The sequence below is a fragment of the Helobdella robusta genome, assembly GCF_000326865.2.
Source record: "Helobdella robusta unplaced genomic scaffold HELROscaffold_2, whole genome shotgun sequence".
Lineage (NCBI taxonomy): Eukaryota > Metazoa > Annelida > Clitellata > Rhynchobdellida > Glossiphoniidae > Helobdella > Helobdella robusta.
This window is the reverse complement of record NW_008704083.1, coordinates 4,856,965-4,876,177: the sequence shown is the minus strand read 5'-3', so window position 1 is coordinate 4,876,177 and position 19,213 is coordinate 4,856,965. Positions and strand designations below refer to the sequence as shown.

Genomic DNA, 19,213 nt, shown 5'->3' with positions numbered 1-19,213 from the left:
GTGAGAATACTGCATGCAAAAACTTGACAGTGCATTCGAGTAGTTGTCATTATTGTGAGTAGCGCATCTAGATTCCTTACTGACGTTGGATGTTGTGATGTCAGCAATGCACGGAGAACTAGCGGAATAATATTGAGCACTATTAAGAACTGAAACGTTGTTGTTGTTTATAACATCATCGTGACTGTGGTAGCTAACTGGCAGGTTGTCACTTCCACTTGTGTGCTCACTATCATGAACACCAGCCTGCGAACAATCAAGGTCAAGACTGCAATTATGAGAGTGGAATTTAACAGCGGAGTATTTAACGCCAGTAGAGTTTATTAAATTATTATTTTTTGTTAGCGTATCTGAATCTGTTTGACGTCTGTTTGCGCAGATAATTTCATCAGATTTCGTTGAGGATGTTTGATTTGCATAAGCATTGCTCCTCAATGTTTCAGACATAAATGACGAATTTTGTGGTGCACGTTTGATTAAGGACTCTTTCGTTACTGCATGTGCTGCATTAGCTGGAGATAATTTTGAAAGGGATGACGAACTGTTGGACTGTTGTTGATTTTTAGACTTGTGATTCTGGTGCCCACCCAACTTTAACTTCCTGTTAGCTGCTCGGACGACAGATGACACAACTGATTCGAGGTGACGACTTCTTGATGTTGATGAGACTTTCAGTGATGAAGATGAAAGCTGGTAATGAACTTGAAGATGATTTGGACGATTGCTTAGTGAAAAATCGTTGCTCGTACTAGGCGAACCTTTTAAATCATTAACATTTAAAACTTTTAGTCAACAACTGTTATTGATTTTAAATATTATATGACAATGAACACGTATTATGTAAGCGTACGTATGCAGTGAAACGTCTTAACGGACTCGAACATGAAGTAAGAGTGTTTACAACGCCAATACTTTTGTATGTATTTTCATAGAGATAAAACGTACTTAAGAATATCGTACTTTTGATAAAAAAACACAAGAATTTTAGTTCTGAAATGCACAACGTACTACTGCATTTTGAGATTTGTTCAAAATAATTAAGTAATTAAAATAAAAATTTCTAAACAATAAAGATGGGTGGATCACTTCTATCAGATACGCTGACACAAACACAGATTATGCAAGATTTTTATCCTATGCGGCGGATGCTTACATCCAACGTGTTTAAGGATATTTTTTATTGTGAATTGAAAAATATTTCAATCATTTTTTGACGTAACAAAAAGTTTGTTATTTAATTATGAAAATTAGGCCAATTCAATCAATCAATGCTATGCGTTCATGAAGCATGAATATTGAAAATAACTGAGAAATTCAACGTTTTTTGTAAAAAAAATTTTGAGGGGAACTCCGAAGTTTGCAGGGCAGAATATTTGAAGGGCATACTTTTAATGTTAGACATCAATTTTTGCTTAAAAGGAAATTGATATTTGAATTAATTTTCTTAGTTAAAAATTAAAGGTTTAAAAAACTGTGCAACAAATTTATTTCTCGTTTGTTCGTTCGTTCTTCAAATAATTTATTGTTAACATATGTTAGCCCTCACGACACAATAACGAAAATGATGTCATGCTGGTTACTAAGAACCTCAGTCTGATACGACTTATCAATTTTTTAATGAAGCTTCACTGAGCCTATAAACAAAAAACAAAACGAATTTCTAAAAATTAAAATTATGCTAACAAAGCTACAATTTTCAATATGTTTAATAAAATAAACGAAAATAAACAGTCAAGTAAAGAAGAAATCTAACAAATGTGAATAAATTGAACGTAAGACATCGTGCCATCATCACCGTCACCTATTTCACGTGGATCCGTTTATTTTATTTGTTATTTGATATCCGAGCAAAATTTTCAGCATACATTTAAACAACTACATTCCCCACACTATCTAATTTTTAATCTCAAAAAATTACAGCACTAGCGTAATTATTAATTCTGCAGCCTGCTGCTCCTAACGAGTGAGAGCTGATCAAATTAAAAAGATGTGATGGTGAAGATAGTGGTGACAGCATCCTGCATTCAATTCACTCAGCCTCTCATAAATATTATTATTTCTATTATTATTATTATTATTATTATTATTATTATTATTATTATTATTATTATTATTATAACCAAGCCATTGTTAAAACGAGATAAACAAAATAAACACAGCCGCCAAACTAATTATCGTAAAAAGTAAGTTTAAATCAAAATAATAATAATAATAATAATAATAAATTGATGTTAAATGAAAAAAAATTTTAAAAATTAAAAAAAATTAATTTAATAAAAAAAAACACTAATAAACAAATACAGTCACCGTATATATAATTGGATTAAATAACGAGTGTTACAAAACAACAATCCTAGCAAGCAAAACACACAAACAAGTACATAAACACGCACACGTACACACACACATACGCACGTACACACACATTCACACAAAAAGTCGCGCGCGGTAGATGTAGAACATTATTATACCTTTCAACTCTAGGAACATTATGATCCATTTCATAATGTGTGAGTGTACGTGGCTGGCATTGTATTATTGTAACATACATTAGTAAATATTTAGTGAATGTTATGGAGTTGAAAATGATTACAATACATTCAACTATAATACGTTAAAACCTCGTGAATTCTAAATTGTTGAGAAAGTAGTAAAGTTCCCAGGAGCAATTACGTGTGTCTAGATAGAGCCACAGCATGTATCAAACAACTAGTGATACGTGTGAACATGAAATAAGCGGCATCTTTTCATAATTATTATCACAATCACGAGATGAGACATTTATTCACATTATAATCCCACGATTTCAGAGTAGAATTTAATCCAGGGAAGCCAAAACAGTTCTAAATATAAACCCACAAAATTTGGGTTACAATTCTACAATGACCCAGCATTGTCGAGAATACATAATATTATATAAATCATCCTTATTAAATAAACGAAACACAAAGTAAAATTAAGAAGAATGATAAACACAACTTACCCATACTTTGTGCTTTTGCAAGCATCTGTTCGTTGATGACAGGAGTGAGATCTTCACTTTCTTCATCAACTGGCACGTATACATCCTCATCCCAAGAACTGAAGAACCAATCACACTGCAATAAATTTTCAATGTTAGGCATGGGGTAAAATCACTACAGACTGACTTCCACATGCTATTATGAAATTGGCATTTTTTTTAAATAAAAGTTATAATTTTATGCCTAACTCAAATAAATCTGTATCTAACTCCATGGATATAAATGGAAACGAACGATGACAAAATAATTATAGTGATAAAAAACAATCAATGCAAACACACGTGTGTGACGATCATCTCAACGACTCGGCACTGTTCAGCCATGTTGCGAGCCATTACTGAAATGTTGTTGTCCTGAGGTCGAATCAAGGTTGGTCCGAACATTATGGCCAAGTTATGAGCATCCATCTAATAATGCAACATTTAGTAGGAACGAAATTTATAATTAAAACAGGTTAGAAACTTCTGACCTCTCATCAAAATCTTAACTTAGTTTTTCATAAAATAAACAATTCTATAGAAAATTACCTTTACCTGTAATGAATATTTAGAATTTAGTCATAACAAAATTATAAAAGTCTGATCCGAAAAAATGTTGGTTCAACGTAAGTAAGGTACAACAAAGAAGAAACCAAATCAATACAAAGCAGCATACTAGATGTTATATTGCCGACCTTATTCATTTCCTCATGACGTGACACCAGGCTGAGATGTTTCATGAGAAATCTGAATGTGTTGAAATTATGATCTGGCAAGTCATGCAGCAACTTCTTCAACTTCAACATCCTCCTCTCTGACCTTTCGGTTCTCATGGCCGAGATAACCGATTCATAAAGTTCTGGTGTATAATAGTCATGCAAGTTTTTTCTATTAATACAATAATTTATGAGGTTTGGCAGTCTGACATTCATTTTAAAGTAAGACATCATAAAAAAAGCTAATACCGGCGAAAACTTGTGTAAAAAATTTGTATTTCTGATGAAAACTGCACCCACCATCAGTGATGAGTGAATCAGGCAACTTTCGAAAGAACAACTTGAGCAGACTGCTGACGAGGTTGACATCCTGCCACTTTTCGCTGCACAGGCACAAACCTTTTTCGTCCTCATTGAAGACGGAATTATAATAATTTGAATATTAAACACATAGTTGGTATCATTCAAATAACCATTAACCATGTAAAAAATTAAAAATACTAAAGAATTTTTATCAGCATAATTTTAATACTTGAAAATAATAACCATCACAATCACATGTTTTCATCTTAGTTCGAAAAACTGTTTTTAGAAAAATTTCGAGATCAAAAAAATGGAGACATAGGCAAGCAGGGTAAACGAGATTGAAGAGGAGCTAACTTTATTTATTTCATCTTGCAACTCCTTCAGCGCTCCCGTATTACCAGGCACCCTATAAATGCCTGAAATTAAAAAAAATAATCTGTTCAAAAAATATGCATAAATCATTCATTAGCTCGTAAACCAACAACTAAAACACGTATAAAAATTAGTTACAATGCTTAGGTATAAATTATTCGATAAAGTTCATGTGAGCTTGACTAATAAATTTTTGTATAGGTGTGCGTGTGTATATATGCTTGTCAAATGAAAGGAAAGAATCAATCAGTTGTTCAGGCACCTTGATTGTCCAGTCCTCGTTCCTCTACAATCCTTGTGCACACCTCAACAATCATTGGCACTAACTAGTAGTTAAGGTGTTGTTGTTGTTGTTGATGGTGACGATGATGTTAATGATGAACGATTGAAATATAAAATTGAGGTGATAATAATAATATTTATTATTATTTTTATAATCACATCAGCCTGAGCCATTTCAAACAATATGCTATTATGGTCCAATAATAACAGAATAATGATAACATAATGAACAACACAACGAGAAAGAGGCAGGAGTCCAACATGACATGACATGACGTAACACAACACATGAATAATTTACTGGATCATTCGTTGAAGGCTGGCATGCTTCTAGTGGAATTCCAAACACCCCTGTCAACTTAACATCTTCAGCGACTGTTGCAACGGTGTCTGAGGTTAGTAGAGTTGAACCTGATCCATAACGCTTGATTGTTCTTGCCATACGGCCCTTCCACGACTCCTTGTGACTTTGTGATTCTGCATGTTATCATTTCAGATCTAACTGTGTTAACGAATAAGGTTATTCAAGACAACGTTTGAAGTTAGTCTAATGCTAGGCGAGCATTCAAAATTTAGTTGAAAGCTTAAATGAGCTGTCTAATCTAAATAAAGACATGCTGGCAATGTAAAATACGGTTATAAATAGAAAATGTATAGCTGTAAAATTAAGATGAACAGCTGGCGCAATGTACATTCCTAACAGTATAAAATGTGATAAATCAGTAAAACTGAACGTATAATAAACAATAACAACCTTTCTCAGTTGGAGACTTTTTGTGTTTAAATATAGGCGACCCTTTGGAAACTGCAGTGTTGTTATTTTGCTGCTGCTGTTTTGTCATAGAACGTTTTGCTTTGAAACTTGCTTTGTCAGCTTTCAAATCAGATGACCTCTGTATAATAATTTGTCATCAATAAATTATTAAATGTATATATATATATATATATATATATACGTGTGTTTATGTGTGTGTGGTGCGTTTAGTGTTCATCTATTTATTTAGGAATAAATTACGTTTTTATTTAATTAACAAATTTGGATAACAATTCATCATTCATTATTATAAGAGCTTAGCATAAAGACCTTGGAGTCAAAGGAATCCGAGAGCGAGATTCCTGGATCTGTAGAATAGACCTGTTTCACTTCAGAGCCGAAAATCTAAGTGGGGGCAATAAGAAAATAGTTAGAAAATAACAGAGAAGAAAAATAACCTAAAATAACAAATACCATAATTGTGTAAACAGTAAAAGTGGCATGTTATGCTATATTTTTATAGAGTGTTATTGTGACTAATCAAAAAGAATGAGACCATGTCTATCATTATCAATCCTCATCATCTATGACGGCATCATCCTAGCCACCATCATGATCTTTATTTTTGAATAATTATTCAGTCATTTGTTTATTTAAATTATTTATTCATTTATTTACTACATTTTTCTTTTCAATATTTTTCAGACGCGTCAAACAACAACAAACCCACAGTGCATGTAAATACACGTGAGACAACGCGTAACAGAAGCTGTGTGTGTGTTAGGCGGGGATCTCTCTGTAACCGAATCCCGTCCCGGCAACAGTAGTACCAGGCATTTTACCGTTATACCATCGTGCCGCTTAATTACATGAATATTAAAGATCTGAAACTGCTTATATGTATTCCACTGATGAGTTGCCCAGGCCATTCTACAATTAAATGTCACGAAAACTTGATCAAAAACTTTTAGCGACATTTTTTAAATGGAAGTTGGATATAATAAAAAAAATTTAACGTTTGTTCCTTCTGTGAAGAATGCTTTGAACTTGTTTATGCCAGCACTTTTCATGGAAGATGATCTGAATGAATATGAAACAGTATTGGAACAGTATTCAATGTTGAAAACATGTAATCTATTAAAATGTCACTTTAAACAAAGCTTAAAAACCATTAAAGAGGAATACATATCAAAGTTGAACAAAGGAGGAGTGTGTTTGAAGTAAAAAACGCAACACATACAAAATTATGGCATATGAAGGAGAATAAAAATGTCCTGTTATCATCACTTAATAATAAAGCAAACAAATTATAATATTTATACATACATTATATAAATTATTATTATTATTTAATTTATAAACAATTTATATGTACATACATACATACACGTTATATAATTTATACACTAGTGGCTGAAAATGTTGTTATGATGAGATAATTGTTTTATAATGACAGGTTGGTTGTGAATGTCTTTTGATGTTAGCCTATGTTTAACAGCCAGTGAATTTATTAACTCTTTGTTCATTATTGAAATCTTTCAAAAGATTAAATATTAGTATGAATTAATAAGGATGTGGACATTTTTTCTTCTTCCTTACTCACATTCTTTTTCACATTCTGATTAGAAAAGAGGGTTAAACAGGAATGCAAAATAACTGAAACATTGATTAAAATGTTCAACTTGAAGTTTATTGTATTTATTGCATTGTATTTGAAGTTTATTTAGAGTTTATTGTTTAATGTATCGATGACAGAATGCTCTTGGTGGGCTACTTTGAAGGGCAGCAAAAAAAAAGTTCATAAAAAATATTATGTTCAATAATGTGCAAGAAAAATAAATATAAAATAGAAATAAAACAGACAAATAAATACTGTTTCTACATTAAACACGTCTCTCTCATTCCTTGGATCTGATGGACAACATAATGTTTTATTTGGTGTCATTGTAAAAATATTTCAATAGAAAGATGTTAAATAATATAAAATGTAGAATATTGAAAGCAATGAAAACTAACAAGGAACCAGAATTAGGAGTGGATGGTAAGGATTCCTCTGAAAATATACAACATTTTAATAACAATCATTTTAATGAATGTTGACCTAGATCAAAACAAAGAATAACATCAAATTGATTTTTGATTTTTTTTTTAATATCACAATCCGTTAACAATAATAATAAATAAGACTTCATAGATGAGACAAACACTGGCTGCGATGCCACTAAAATAACTTATAAAAAAAAACTGGTGAACTCAATTTTATGTGATTAATCAACATGAAATATGATAAATCTGTTGCATCCAATCCAATGTGTGAAATGTTTTTGAAACAATCAAAATAGAATATTCAGAAATATTAAGAAAAATATATCTTGGTTCTAATTGATTAAAATTGAATTGTTGAAAAAAAAATAGAATTATGAACGTAAAATAGAATAGAGAAAACAATGAGCTTAGATCATGATCATCAATGAGTATGTAAGCGTAATTAAGAGAAAGGTATCAATTAACATACATAGAATAAAATAGAATACACATGATGAACCTGTTACATGTGGGCTAAAATTGAATGTATGTGATAAACATATGAATATGATTGAGACATAATTACACTAATAATGATTGATCTTAAGATTATTTATCTCATTATTTATCTCCAGTCATCTCACCATTCTGCAAACAAGATCAAGAGATAATGAAGCTTTTAATTGAATCTAATTATGAAATAATAATGATATTAAAAAATAACAACACTAAAGACATTTTAACGAATTAGTTTTTTCTCAGTTTCAAATGTTTGTGACTATGGGATGTAAAAAAAAAACAAGACCAACCGCTGGGAAACCTTTGAATCTCATCAGGTTTAACATCAGTTTGTGATTTCTCAGAAACTGCACCAGTGCTATTTCCTAATAAAAAATTTGAAAATGTTATAAAATCCATTTAATGTTATAAAATCAATTTAATTAATCTAACCCTATATGATGATACTATTTATCTTCATGAATCATAACAGAAAACTTGTGGGTGAGTTTTATAATTCAGTAAATGATGATGAAAATGATGATGATGATGAAACATGTAAAAAGATAGATGGAGTTAAGAACCTAAAATAACAAACCTTGGAACGAAAAAGTATTTTCTGGAGATGAAAAGAATGTAACATCGTTCAGATTTAGGCAAGTTTTAAAGTTTTGAGATTTATTTAAATCAGTGTTGCTATCTTCACTATCAATTCTTGACAGGTTAACACAGTCATTGTTAGCATTGGAAAATACTTGGTTGCTATTTAACGTTTTTGCTGTGAAATTTGGCATGTTTTGTTCGTGATCACTGCTGCTAGTTTGAGAATCATGTTTAAGATCAATTTCTAATTTACTAGTACATAGTTGTTTTGTGTCATTAACACCAGTTTTGGCTTCATTGTTATGAGAAGTCATTGTTACAGCAATCGGTTGTGAGCTTTTACAAACATTAACACATTTGCTGTCAGAGGTAGAAGTAGGTTGCATGAGCCTTTGAGGAGAGAAAGAAAGCTTAATAACATTATCTGCAACTGTGTTTATGACAGAAGAAGGTAGAGATTCGGATATTTGCAAAACAATTGATTCACTTGTCACAAGAGATAAAGTTGGAGGTGGTGGTGTCTGGCCTTGACAAACCTCTTTAAATGGTTTTTCTGATTTAGCAACTTCTATTTTTGGTCTGAAGACCGTAGAAGAATTTATTTCCGTAGTAGCTGGAGACAAAATAGGGGATGTTGTGTATAATTCTAGTGGTGGACATTGTTTAATCAAGTCAACAGTTCTGTAAGAATATCGGTTATTAGCCTTTTTGAACAAAGCTGAACTTCTTGAACTTTCGTTCAGATTATGACTAGAAAATGATGACAAATTATTTTCAGCATTCCCAGCTTTATTAGATAATTTCATTGTATTCATTTCTTTGTCAAGCAACAAGCTAGATCTCTGATTTAGAGATGAATTTGTGTTAAATGATGAGCTATTTGAATGTCTGAGAGGTGATGAGGGTGACTTAGGACATTCATTGAAGAACATCAGTCGACGGTCTGCTATGGCTGCTCTGGTATCCTTCAAATTGGCTACAGCCTGTGTCAAATTAATTTATTAAATAACTGAAACAAAAAAACTTAATACAAATTAATATTAAATCATTACCTGTTTTCCTTCAGTTGAAAGAAAATCTTTTGTTCTACTATCATAATGAGGTGAATAGTCTGTTTCATTTCTGCTGATGTTATCAGCGTTGCTTAAGTTATTGTTGGTGTTAATATAAAGACTAACGGATTTATTTGATGGACAATGTGACACTTTTGCTGGAGAACAACTGTCCAAAGAACTAGGTGATTGACTATATGATGGCGGAGAACTTTTTGAAAATTTCAAAGCATCCTTTGATTTGTCACTCAATTCATATGGCATGTGATTAGGAGAAAATGTCTTTCTCTGCTGACATTGTTGATAGTTGTTTGAATTGCTGGACGGAATCAAACTAGGCAAATCAACCTGAACATAATGAACAGGAAAATCGCTGCCACTTGAGTGAGGGAAAGACATTTTTGAGATGTGTTGGTAAAACTGTGGGCCTTGACTTGACAATCACATTTCTAATATTAATAAATAAATTCAACCCAAAAAAAGTAAAAAATAGTCAGCAAAACAAAACTAAACTAATTATCAAAAAGTAAGCAATTTTATTTTTCATATGTTTTATAATATATTTATTTTTGTAATTGCTAGGACTCCACATTAGAGTTTGAGTGATAAATAACAGTCTTTCTCTTGAGACCAACTTGAATCATCAAAACCACACACACAACATTAAAAAAAGAGTAAATACTTTAAATTTAAAAACTATGAATTCAATAATAATCTAGGTCCCAAAGCAAGTCATTTTTAAAAATGAGTTTTTTTTGACAAAACAAGTTGTTTAATTATTTGATTATTAACTTTATTTATTAAATTTAGTAAATAATCTTGATCTTTCTTTAATTTTAATATTTTTGTTTACTAATAAATGTTTAAGTGAACAAATTAAAAAAATTAAACTAATTTAATTTAATTGCAATACAAGATTATATATTTTATATTCAATACAAAAAAAATAACAAAGGTCACTCCTCTTTTATTATTTATTTTTGATTTAATATTTATTTTTAAAAGTTATTTATTGCATTATTTGATTATTATTGTTTTTTTTTATATAAAAAAGATATACTTTTATTAAATAATTAAATAGCTAAGTGATAAGTCAAGTCAGAGCGCTACCGAAATACGGAATTATCTCATTTTTAATTTAAATTTAATAAAATTAAAAAATCATTTTGAGTAGCAGTTGAGTTGATGAGACTGAACTGAACCAGCGACAGTCAGCGATCCTTGTTTTCTTTTAAAACAGTAAAATTAAGTAAAAATTATGAAAATGCATGCGGATGTTATCATAAATAAAATAAGTAAATATAGGCGATATTAAACTACAAAACATCCCCTGCCGATCGCCATCGTTTTATTTGTTGTAGGTCGACAGCTACTGCTAACGAATAAGAAAACATTCAAAAAATGTTCATCACAATGCGCTATATATTTAGATTAGCGATAATACCAGCAATCCCCTGACAGATTTCTTTGAAGGTGCTTCAACGAGGCCTCTTATTTCTCAAATAAATACAAATGCAGAATTCTTTTCATGTTAGTTTATGATGCATTGTCAACGGACCTTTAGAAACTATACCATGTACTTAGAATAAATCGAATGATTGATTGATAGAGCTACCTTATTTGCCAAATTAAATAAAGTTATGCTGAAAATTATATTTGTACGAATAATCACATGAAATAAATCATTGTCATGACTCTAACATTTTTTTCTTTATCTAGTTTTATCTTGGTAATCTAACATTATGTCTTTTTTCTATTATCTTATGAAGACATTCGATGTAATCTAATTTTTTAAAACTTGAACTATGGATATAAATATATATCCATGTTAAGAATATAGGACAGCAGAACACAACAACGCTATAAAAATAAAATGATGATTGATTGAATGATTGATCAATAGGTATATCGACAAGCAACAATTTTTTGCTACCACCTCTTTACTCGCCCTCTAAAAAGTCGTATAGGTGCAATTGGTTCATTTAATAAATTGTAATTAAGATATATACTTCAAAGTGGTGCATGGTTACAACATTTAAAACGGCACGAAAGCATAAAATTGAGACATTTTTGAAGTAGCCAATATTTTGTTTAAAATTGGTTTGAACGAAATAAATCATCTTGCAATTTATTAAAAATAATATAAAATATTTATGATTTAGCTTTTTTATAATTTCATACTATTTTAATTGTACTAAAACCACTCGTTTGTACTTTTCTATACTACTGAAATAAAATTATTTTATTGGAACTGAGAATAATTTGACCGCTAGGCTGGAAAATATATTTGTAGCTGACCGCTGACCAAGGGCTGAAGATGCGGTTGGAAACACATCTTCCATCGCTGCTTCCTGAATCAGCATTAAGTCAGATTATAAAGCAATAAATAACAACTCTTCTAAGCAATTCCGACAAAGAAAATAACAACTCTTCCATTTCCTTTCACCTATTTATGTTTAAATAGTTTTTCGTGAATGACTGATGAAGACCAAATACGGAAACTATTTGGACGGTTGTTCGTGTGACTGTCCTCATGTCAACCACAATGATAAAAAAGGAAACAAGCTTATCTGCCGCCCATAACAATTATTTATAAATGCTGAGGCAAATTTTATTGTTATTGCATATTGAACAAAAATTGTAACACGTATACTGCACATGTGTTTGTCCGTGTACATAAGTTCTTGCGCAATTCGTCTGATGGTGGTCCGCGGCATTTTTTTAATTTCATTATGGGTTAGCGGGATAAAATGTTATCGGGGCACCGTTTTAACCCTTATTTTCAAATTATACATACGGCGCACGTATTTTCGCGTACGTATACCAATTTCAAGTCAGTTAAAATTTATTAATGAATAATTTTTTGCGCAAAAAACAACATTATTTTATTTAAGCAACTGGTTAACATTTTCTTCGAGCGTTTTGTAATCAATCTTTTTGGATTTGTACTTGTCGATCAAATCTTTGGCATAAGTGGCATCAAATAGTTGTTTGGCCGTGAATTCTGATTGGGTAATGTCGTCCACAGCATATGAAACGTATGGTTTGAGCTACAAAAAGTAAATAAAATAAATATTTTAGTGGCAATAAAGATTATATAACCTTATTATGGCAAAAAAAACTAAATAACTGAGACCTTATATTGAACAAACAAGTAGCTAACTTTAAATTATTTCTTAAACTGTAAAATCAATTATTAATCAAAATCAATCAACTATCCTAAATACCTAAAACAATTTTATGCAATTAAACAATATGAAAATTATCAGATTTTCAAAATTCGATAATTTTAAAAACGATTTTTGTACATAAAAGAACTTTTTTGATATTTAACCAGTTCAATGTAAAAAATACATACAATCTGATTTCCTTATAGCGAACTTCTATACAACGAAAATCACTATATAACGAATGTTTTTCATGTCCCTTGGAAATTTACATACAAAACTGCTTCTATAAAACGAAAATAATTTCTCTATAACAAACAACATTGATAAAGTTAAAAAATATCTGACCAACGAACACTCAATAAATTGATATGAGCAGTGTTTTTGTACTCCTTTAATATCTTAGAACCATATTCATTTATTATATTGACTAATTTTAAGTGTTTGTTTAAATTTTTTTTATTTAATAGCATAAGTATTTTATAATTTTTTTTTAATTGTGATGACATAGTAAAAATTTTTTAGCATGTTTTGAAGCATAAAAGTAATTTTTATTTAGTAGTGATAAATGAGGTAAAATTATGATATAAAAGTTGAAAATTTTTTCTAAAATTAGGAAGTCAGGAGACAGGAGTAAGAGATTTTTACCCGGAGTTAGATTTTTTTAAAGGTCCCGAGTCGGATATTTTCGACAAACTAATATATATATATATATTATTTTGAGAACTACTGTAGAATAATTAATTACCTTGAAGCCATCTAAATTAGGCACTACAAACTCAGGAACCATCTCTTTAATGAAATGAAATTTGCCATCAGCAGAATAAACTCCAGGACTTCTTGGCATACTGGCTAAAACATTTGATAATGATATCATTGATATAATTAATTATATGCAACTGATACTGATTCAAATGAAACTGAAGATTTAAAATGCTCAATAGTCATAAATGTTATTAAAACATTTCATGAATAATATATGCAAGAAAAAAATAATTCCTTTTAAAATGCTTTTGCTGTAAAATGTTTATCAATAACAGTTAATTTCTGTTTATTCTTTCATGGGCCTATTCTGTTTTTGAATTAAATTTCTACATCTCATATCTCCACTGTGATAACTTTAGAGATCTGGGATGAAACATTTGACCATTTACAATTTTCACTGTGGAAATAAGAGATGTTGAAAATTTAATTTATTAATTTTATATAAACAATAAAATAAAAACTGTTAAATACACGGGAAAACTTCTTATTAAATAATTTTCAGGATAATCAGTAAAAAATTATTTTCATTACACATTGATAATAGCAAAATAAAGTGGTGTTCAGAAAATGTTAAAGAACTAGAAGTTTTTTAAAAATTATATAATGGCCATTGTTCAGAAAACCAACATCAGGCTTCAGAGAAAAAAAAATATTCCTTTCGATAAAGGTTTAACTTTGAATTCAATTAAAGTATAAAATAGAGCAAGGCAGATCAGACAAATTTTAAAAAAAATGATAAAAACGAGTGAAAAAAGTTATATATAACTTATAACATAATTATAAAATTAATTAAACTATTAAAATTACATTACAGTAAGCCCGAGTAAGGCACTGAAAGGTAAAGACGTAAATAAGATAAGTAACAGTGTAAGTAAGTTGTGTGTTAATGTGTAAGGCCTGTTAAAATTAAGTTTTAAATTGTAGTGTGTCAGGTTAGTTTAATATTAATTTGGATTTAATATTTTATTTATTTATTTTATTATAAGCCCACGCTTAGTTATATTGAAGTTTTAGTTATATTTTTTAACAAAGTATATATTGTTTATATAAAATTAATAAATTAAATTTTCAACATTTCTTATTTCCACCATGAAAATTGTAAATGGTCAAATGTTTCATCCAAGATCTCTAAAGTTATCACAGTGGAGATATGAGATGTAGATACTTACTGCAGGTATCCAAACGTTACTACAACTTTGCCGTGAAATCTGGAGAAATTGCTCAATGCCGACTGAATGGAACTATAGCATGACAGTTCCGCTATACAAAGGCAAAGGTGATCCATTGAACTGTTCGTCATATCGGGGTATACGTCTGTTGGAACACTCCCTGAAAATTGTCGAAAAAATCATTGAGAGAAGATTAACGTCGTGCATCACAATCGGAAATTATCAATTTGGTTTTCTAGTGGGGAAATCAACAATTGATGCAATTCACATCCTTCGGCAACTGCAAGAGAAGTACCTCGCAAAGCATCAACAACTATCACACATTTTTGTAGACCTTGAAAAAGCATTTGATCGAGTTCCCCGTGAAGCAATCAGGTGGAGTCTACGTCGACAATTCATTCCAGAATATCTTGTTCGACTTGTGATGGAGATGTATACGAATACTAAGACTTTTGTCAGCACAACGGTTGGAAACACAGATGCATTTGACATCGGCGTTGGAGTTCACCAAGGCTCGATTCTCAGTCCACTGTTATTTATAACTGTGATGGAAGAAATCACAAAATCGATATGCACTGATGACATTTGGAATCTAGTATATGCTGATGATATCGTTTTAACAGCAACGTCTGGGCAGAATGCAGCACAGATGTTTGAAGATTGGAACACCAGACTCGCCGATCATGGATTTCATGATCATGGATCAACATTAGCAAAACCAAAGCAATGAAGACTGGTGAATCCATCCAATCCACAGCTACTGGACGATAGCCCTGTTCAGTTTGTAAAGCTGGTGTAGGTAACAATTCAATCAAGTATCAGCAGTGTAACCAGTGGTGTCACAAACGTTGTTCAAAAATAATTGGTACTTTATCTAAAGTGTCCAATTTTGTTTGTCCTGCTTGCATCAATCCACAACAACAAATTCGAAATAGCACTGTTTTTGAAGCCATTAAAATAAAGAAAGTCACATCGTTTCAATATCTAGGGGATGTTCTGGATTGTACTGGAACAGCTGAAGCTGCCGTTCGAGCACGCATACGTGCAGCCTGGAATAAATGGCATCTCCTTGCCTCTATATTGATGCGGCGTGACATCCCACTACTACTACGATCAAGACTTTATAAATCTGTGATACGTCCGGTGTTGTTAAATGGTGCAGAAACATGGCCAATGACAACCAAACTGGAACAACAACTTCAATGAACCGACATGAAAATGCTCCGATGGATGCAACGAATTAGTCTGAAGGACCACATCAAATCTACCGAAATCCTGCGTCATGCTGGTTTAGATGATATAAAGGACGAATGCCGGCAACACCGTCTACGGTGGTTTGGTCATGTCAAACGAAGTGGAAACAGTGCCATAACTTCTCTTGCAGATTTTGAAGTACCTGGCACACGTTCCAAAAAAGAAGTCCTTGTCACAAACAATCGAGCAAGACATGAAAGCTCTAAATTTAAATGAAATGAATACAACGGATAGTCTAATTTGGTGCAAAAAGTTGATGGCAAAGAAAACAATGTCCTACCTCGAGAAACCGGGTCTCTGGACGCAAAACGAAGATTGATTGATTGATTATAAGCCCACGTTTTTATTTATTATCTCATGATTGAGTTGACACATTATTTATTATTATTTATTATCTTATGATTGAGTTGACACACAGTCATGTAATAAAAATAATGTAAAACATACGTCCACGGCTGAGTTTTTCCTCTAGTTTAACGGTGCCACCGGGATTTTGGGGACCAGCTTCATTGACATGCAAGCCGAATCTTCTGTCGTACGGTTCACGAGATTTCCTTCCGAGCAACGATTGCGATGATGTGAAGTTACGAAAAGAGTTAAAAGTAAAAAAAATAATGGGTTGTTTTTTTATCAAAATGACCATTATTTAAAAATAATCTTTTATGGCCAGTTTGACATAGAAAAATGTTTATTAGCAAATAAGCGAATCCGTCTGTGCGCTTGTTTACAATTTTCATTAAATGATTGACCGACGATGAAGTAAGCCATGAACATCATTTAGACCACTTATTCTAGTTATATGATTTAGACCATGGATATATATATATGGATATATATATGGATATATATATGGATATATATATGGATATATATATGGATATATATATGGATATATATATGGATATATATATATGGATATATATGGATATATATATAGATATATATGGATATATATATATATATATATATATATATATATATATATATATATATATATATATATGCTTATATTATTGTTATTTAATTTTTTATTAAGATTTTCTATTTTTCTTATTAGTTTTTTATAATTATAATTTAAATCAAAAATTAGAACACCAATATTCATTATATAATTATTTATTAAGCGACGTTTCGAATTTTATAATTCATCTTCAGGCAATTTAATATTAATTCAAATAAAACATAACAATAAACTGTCAGATGACGTAATAAGAGTTGAGCGCGAAAGTAACGTAACGAATAAAGTTAAATAACGTAAGTAGTTAAATTAAGTATAATAAACAATTATTTTGTAATATAACATAATAATAATAATAAATAAAACATTTCGTGATGAAGGTAAAATAAAATTGGAATAAATTTGTTTGTTCAAATTAGGTTTATAAATATTAATAAATAGGGATTCTAAAATTTGTAGTCTGTTAAAATTAGTGTCTTTCATTAATATTTTAGTATTATCTTCTAATATTTTGCGGGATAATTGCTGGTTGTGGCAGTCATGGTAGTGTTGATTTGGAGCTCCGATGTTCAAATGGCAGGTTAAACGGCGTGTCAGTTTTGTGGTAGTCATTCCAATATAAGAAGATGGACGAAGCCTACAGTCTTCGTGAGGACATAGAAATTGGTAGATGACGTGGGAGTGCTGTGTTGTTGCTAGTTTAACGTTGGGACTATTTTTTATTTAGTTGTTGCGACTTAAAATTTTTATAATAAATAAGAAGGTTTATTTAGGATACTAGGACATTTATTTTGTAGTGGTTCTTACTGTCTTACACAGATGTTAGTCTACTAAACCACTTTAAACTTTATTATTATTATTTCTTCAATTATTGCTTGGTCTGACTCTATGTGTCTTAAACTTAATCCTTCTAAGTTTGAATTAATTTGTTTTAATAAATCTAAACACTCTATTACTATTCCTCCTATTATTTTACCTGATTCTAAAACTCTTGATGTCTCTCATAAGTTTCGTAGTCTAGGTTTCATCTTTGATTCTACTATGTCTCTCTTCTCAGATTAATAGTGTTGCTAGAAGCTTTTACTTTCATCTACGTAGAATAAAAAAACTTTTGCCTTTTCTTGATGATCCTACTCTTCTCCTTCTTGTTACTTCGTTAGTCTTATCTAGGATTGATTATTGTAACTCGCTCTACTATGGTCTTCCTGACTCTATAATCTATCCTTTAAGTAAAGCTTTTAACTCTGCTGCTCGTCTAGTTGCTCGTGCCCCTTTCTTTTCTCATATATCTCCATATCTTGTTCTCTTGCACTGGCTACCAATAAAATATAGAATAATTTTTAAAATTTGCACGTTCATGTATAAGTCTCAATCTAAATTATTTCCTAAGTATTTATCAGATATATTAATTGAACCTAAACGCCCCGGTTTACGAGCGTCTTCTTCTCGCTTTTTCTTAACTCGTGTTAAACACTCTTTTGCCAAATCTGTTTTTGCTTTTTCTGGTCCTTTTCTCTGGAACTCTCTACCTACTTCTCTGACTACTTCTCCATCACTTGCGAAGTTCAGAGCGGATCTCAAGACCCATCTGTTTTCAAAATTCATTGAGGAGCGCTGTTGAACATCGCGGAAATAGCGCTTTATAAGCTAATTGATTGATTGATTGATTGATTGATTGATTGATTGATTGATTGATTATTATTAATTTAACCATTTAACCCTGTCTCCAAGTGTGACTTTAAACTTTGTTATTATTATTATTATTACTAATTAAACCATTTAACCCTTTCTCTAAGTGTGACAGGTTTTAAAAGGAAGATGTTACTTCCCGAGAAATGCTTATAATTTTTCCTGCCATATCTAATTTGTTTGTTCGATTTTAAATGACAACATAACTCTACTGATTGTGTTGCGTATAATCATTAACTCAATGTGATATTTAGACTTGACATAAATAGAATGAGGCATTGTCAAAGCGTTTTGTAGAACTCTTCCGTATATTTATCATTTGTATTGGACTTCCGTATTTTTTCATTATGTTCCACAATAAAGCATTTAACTTTGCTACTCATTTAGTCGCACATGTTCCATTTTGTTTTACTAGTTTTTTATTTTTATTCTCTTAACATACAAAAGTATTACAAAATTTATAAAATTTGTCTAAAAATTGAGAAAATTTATTAACAATCGATTGAAGTAAATACTAAAAAAGCACTATTTATTGATGTATATATTTTAGTGTTTACTAATTCAATTTTGGTCTTTTCGGACACAAAAACCTACTAAGATCG

At 30.8% G+C, this 19,213-nt stretch overlaps 1 protein-coding gene across 1 annotated transcript; it reads right to left on the bottom strand.

Moving 5' to 3' along the window:
* Positions 1-3,289: 3,289 nt before the first annotated feature.
* HELRODRAFT_64346 (hypothetical protein) lies at positions 3,290-4,715 on the bottom strand (the record flags this gene model as incomplete). Its single annotated transcript, XM_009017376.1, has 5 exons — positions 3,290-3,430; positions 3,697-3,860; positions 4,018-4,126; positions 4,378-4,439; positions 4,658-4,715. Coding segments are annotated over 5 exons (534 nt in total), but the record flags the coding sequence as incomplete, so codon positions are not given.
* Positions 4,716-19,213: the final 14,498 nt, after the last annotated feature.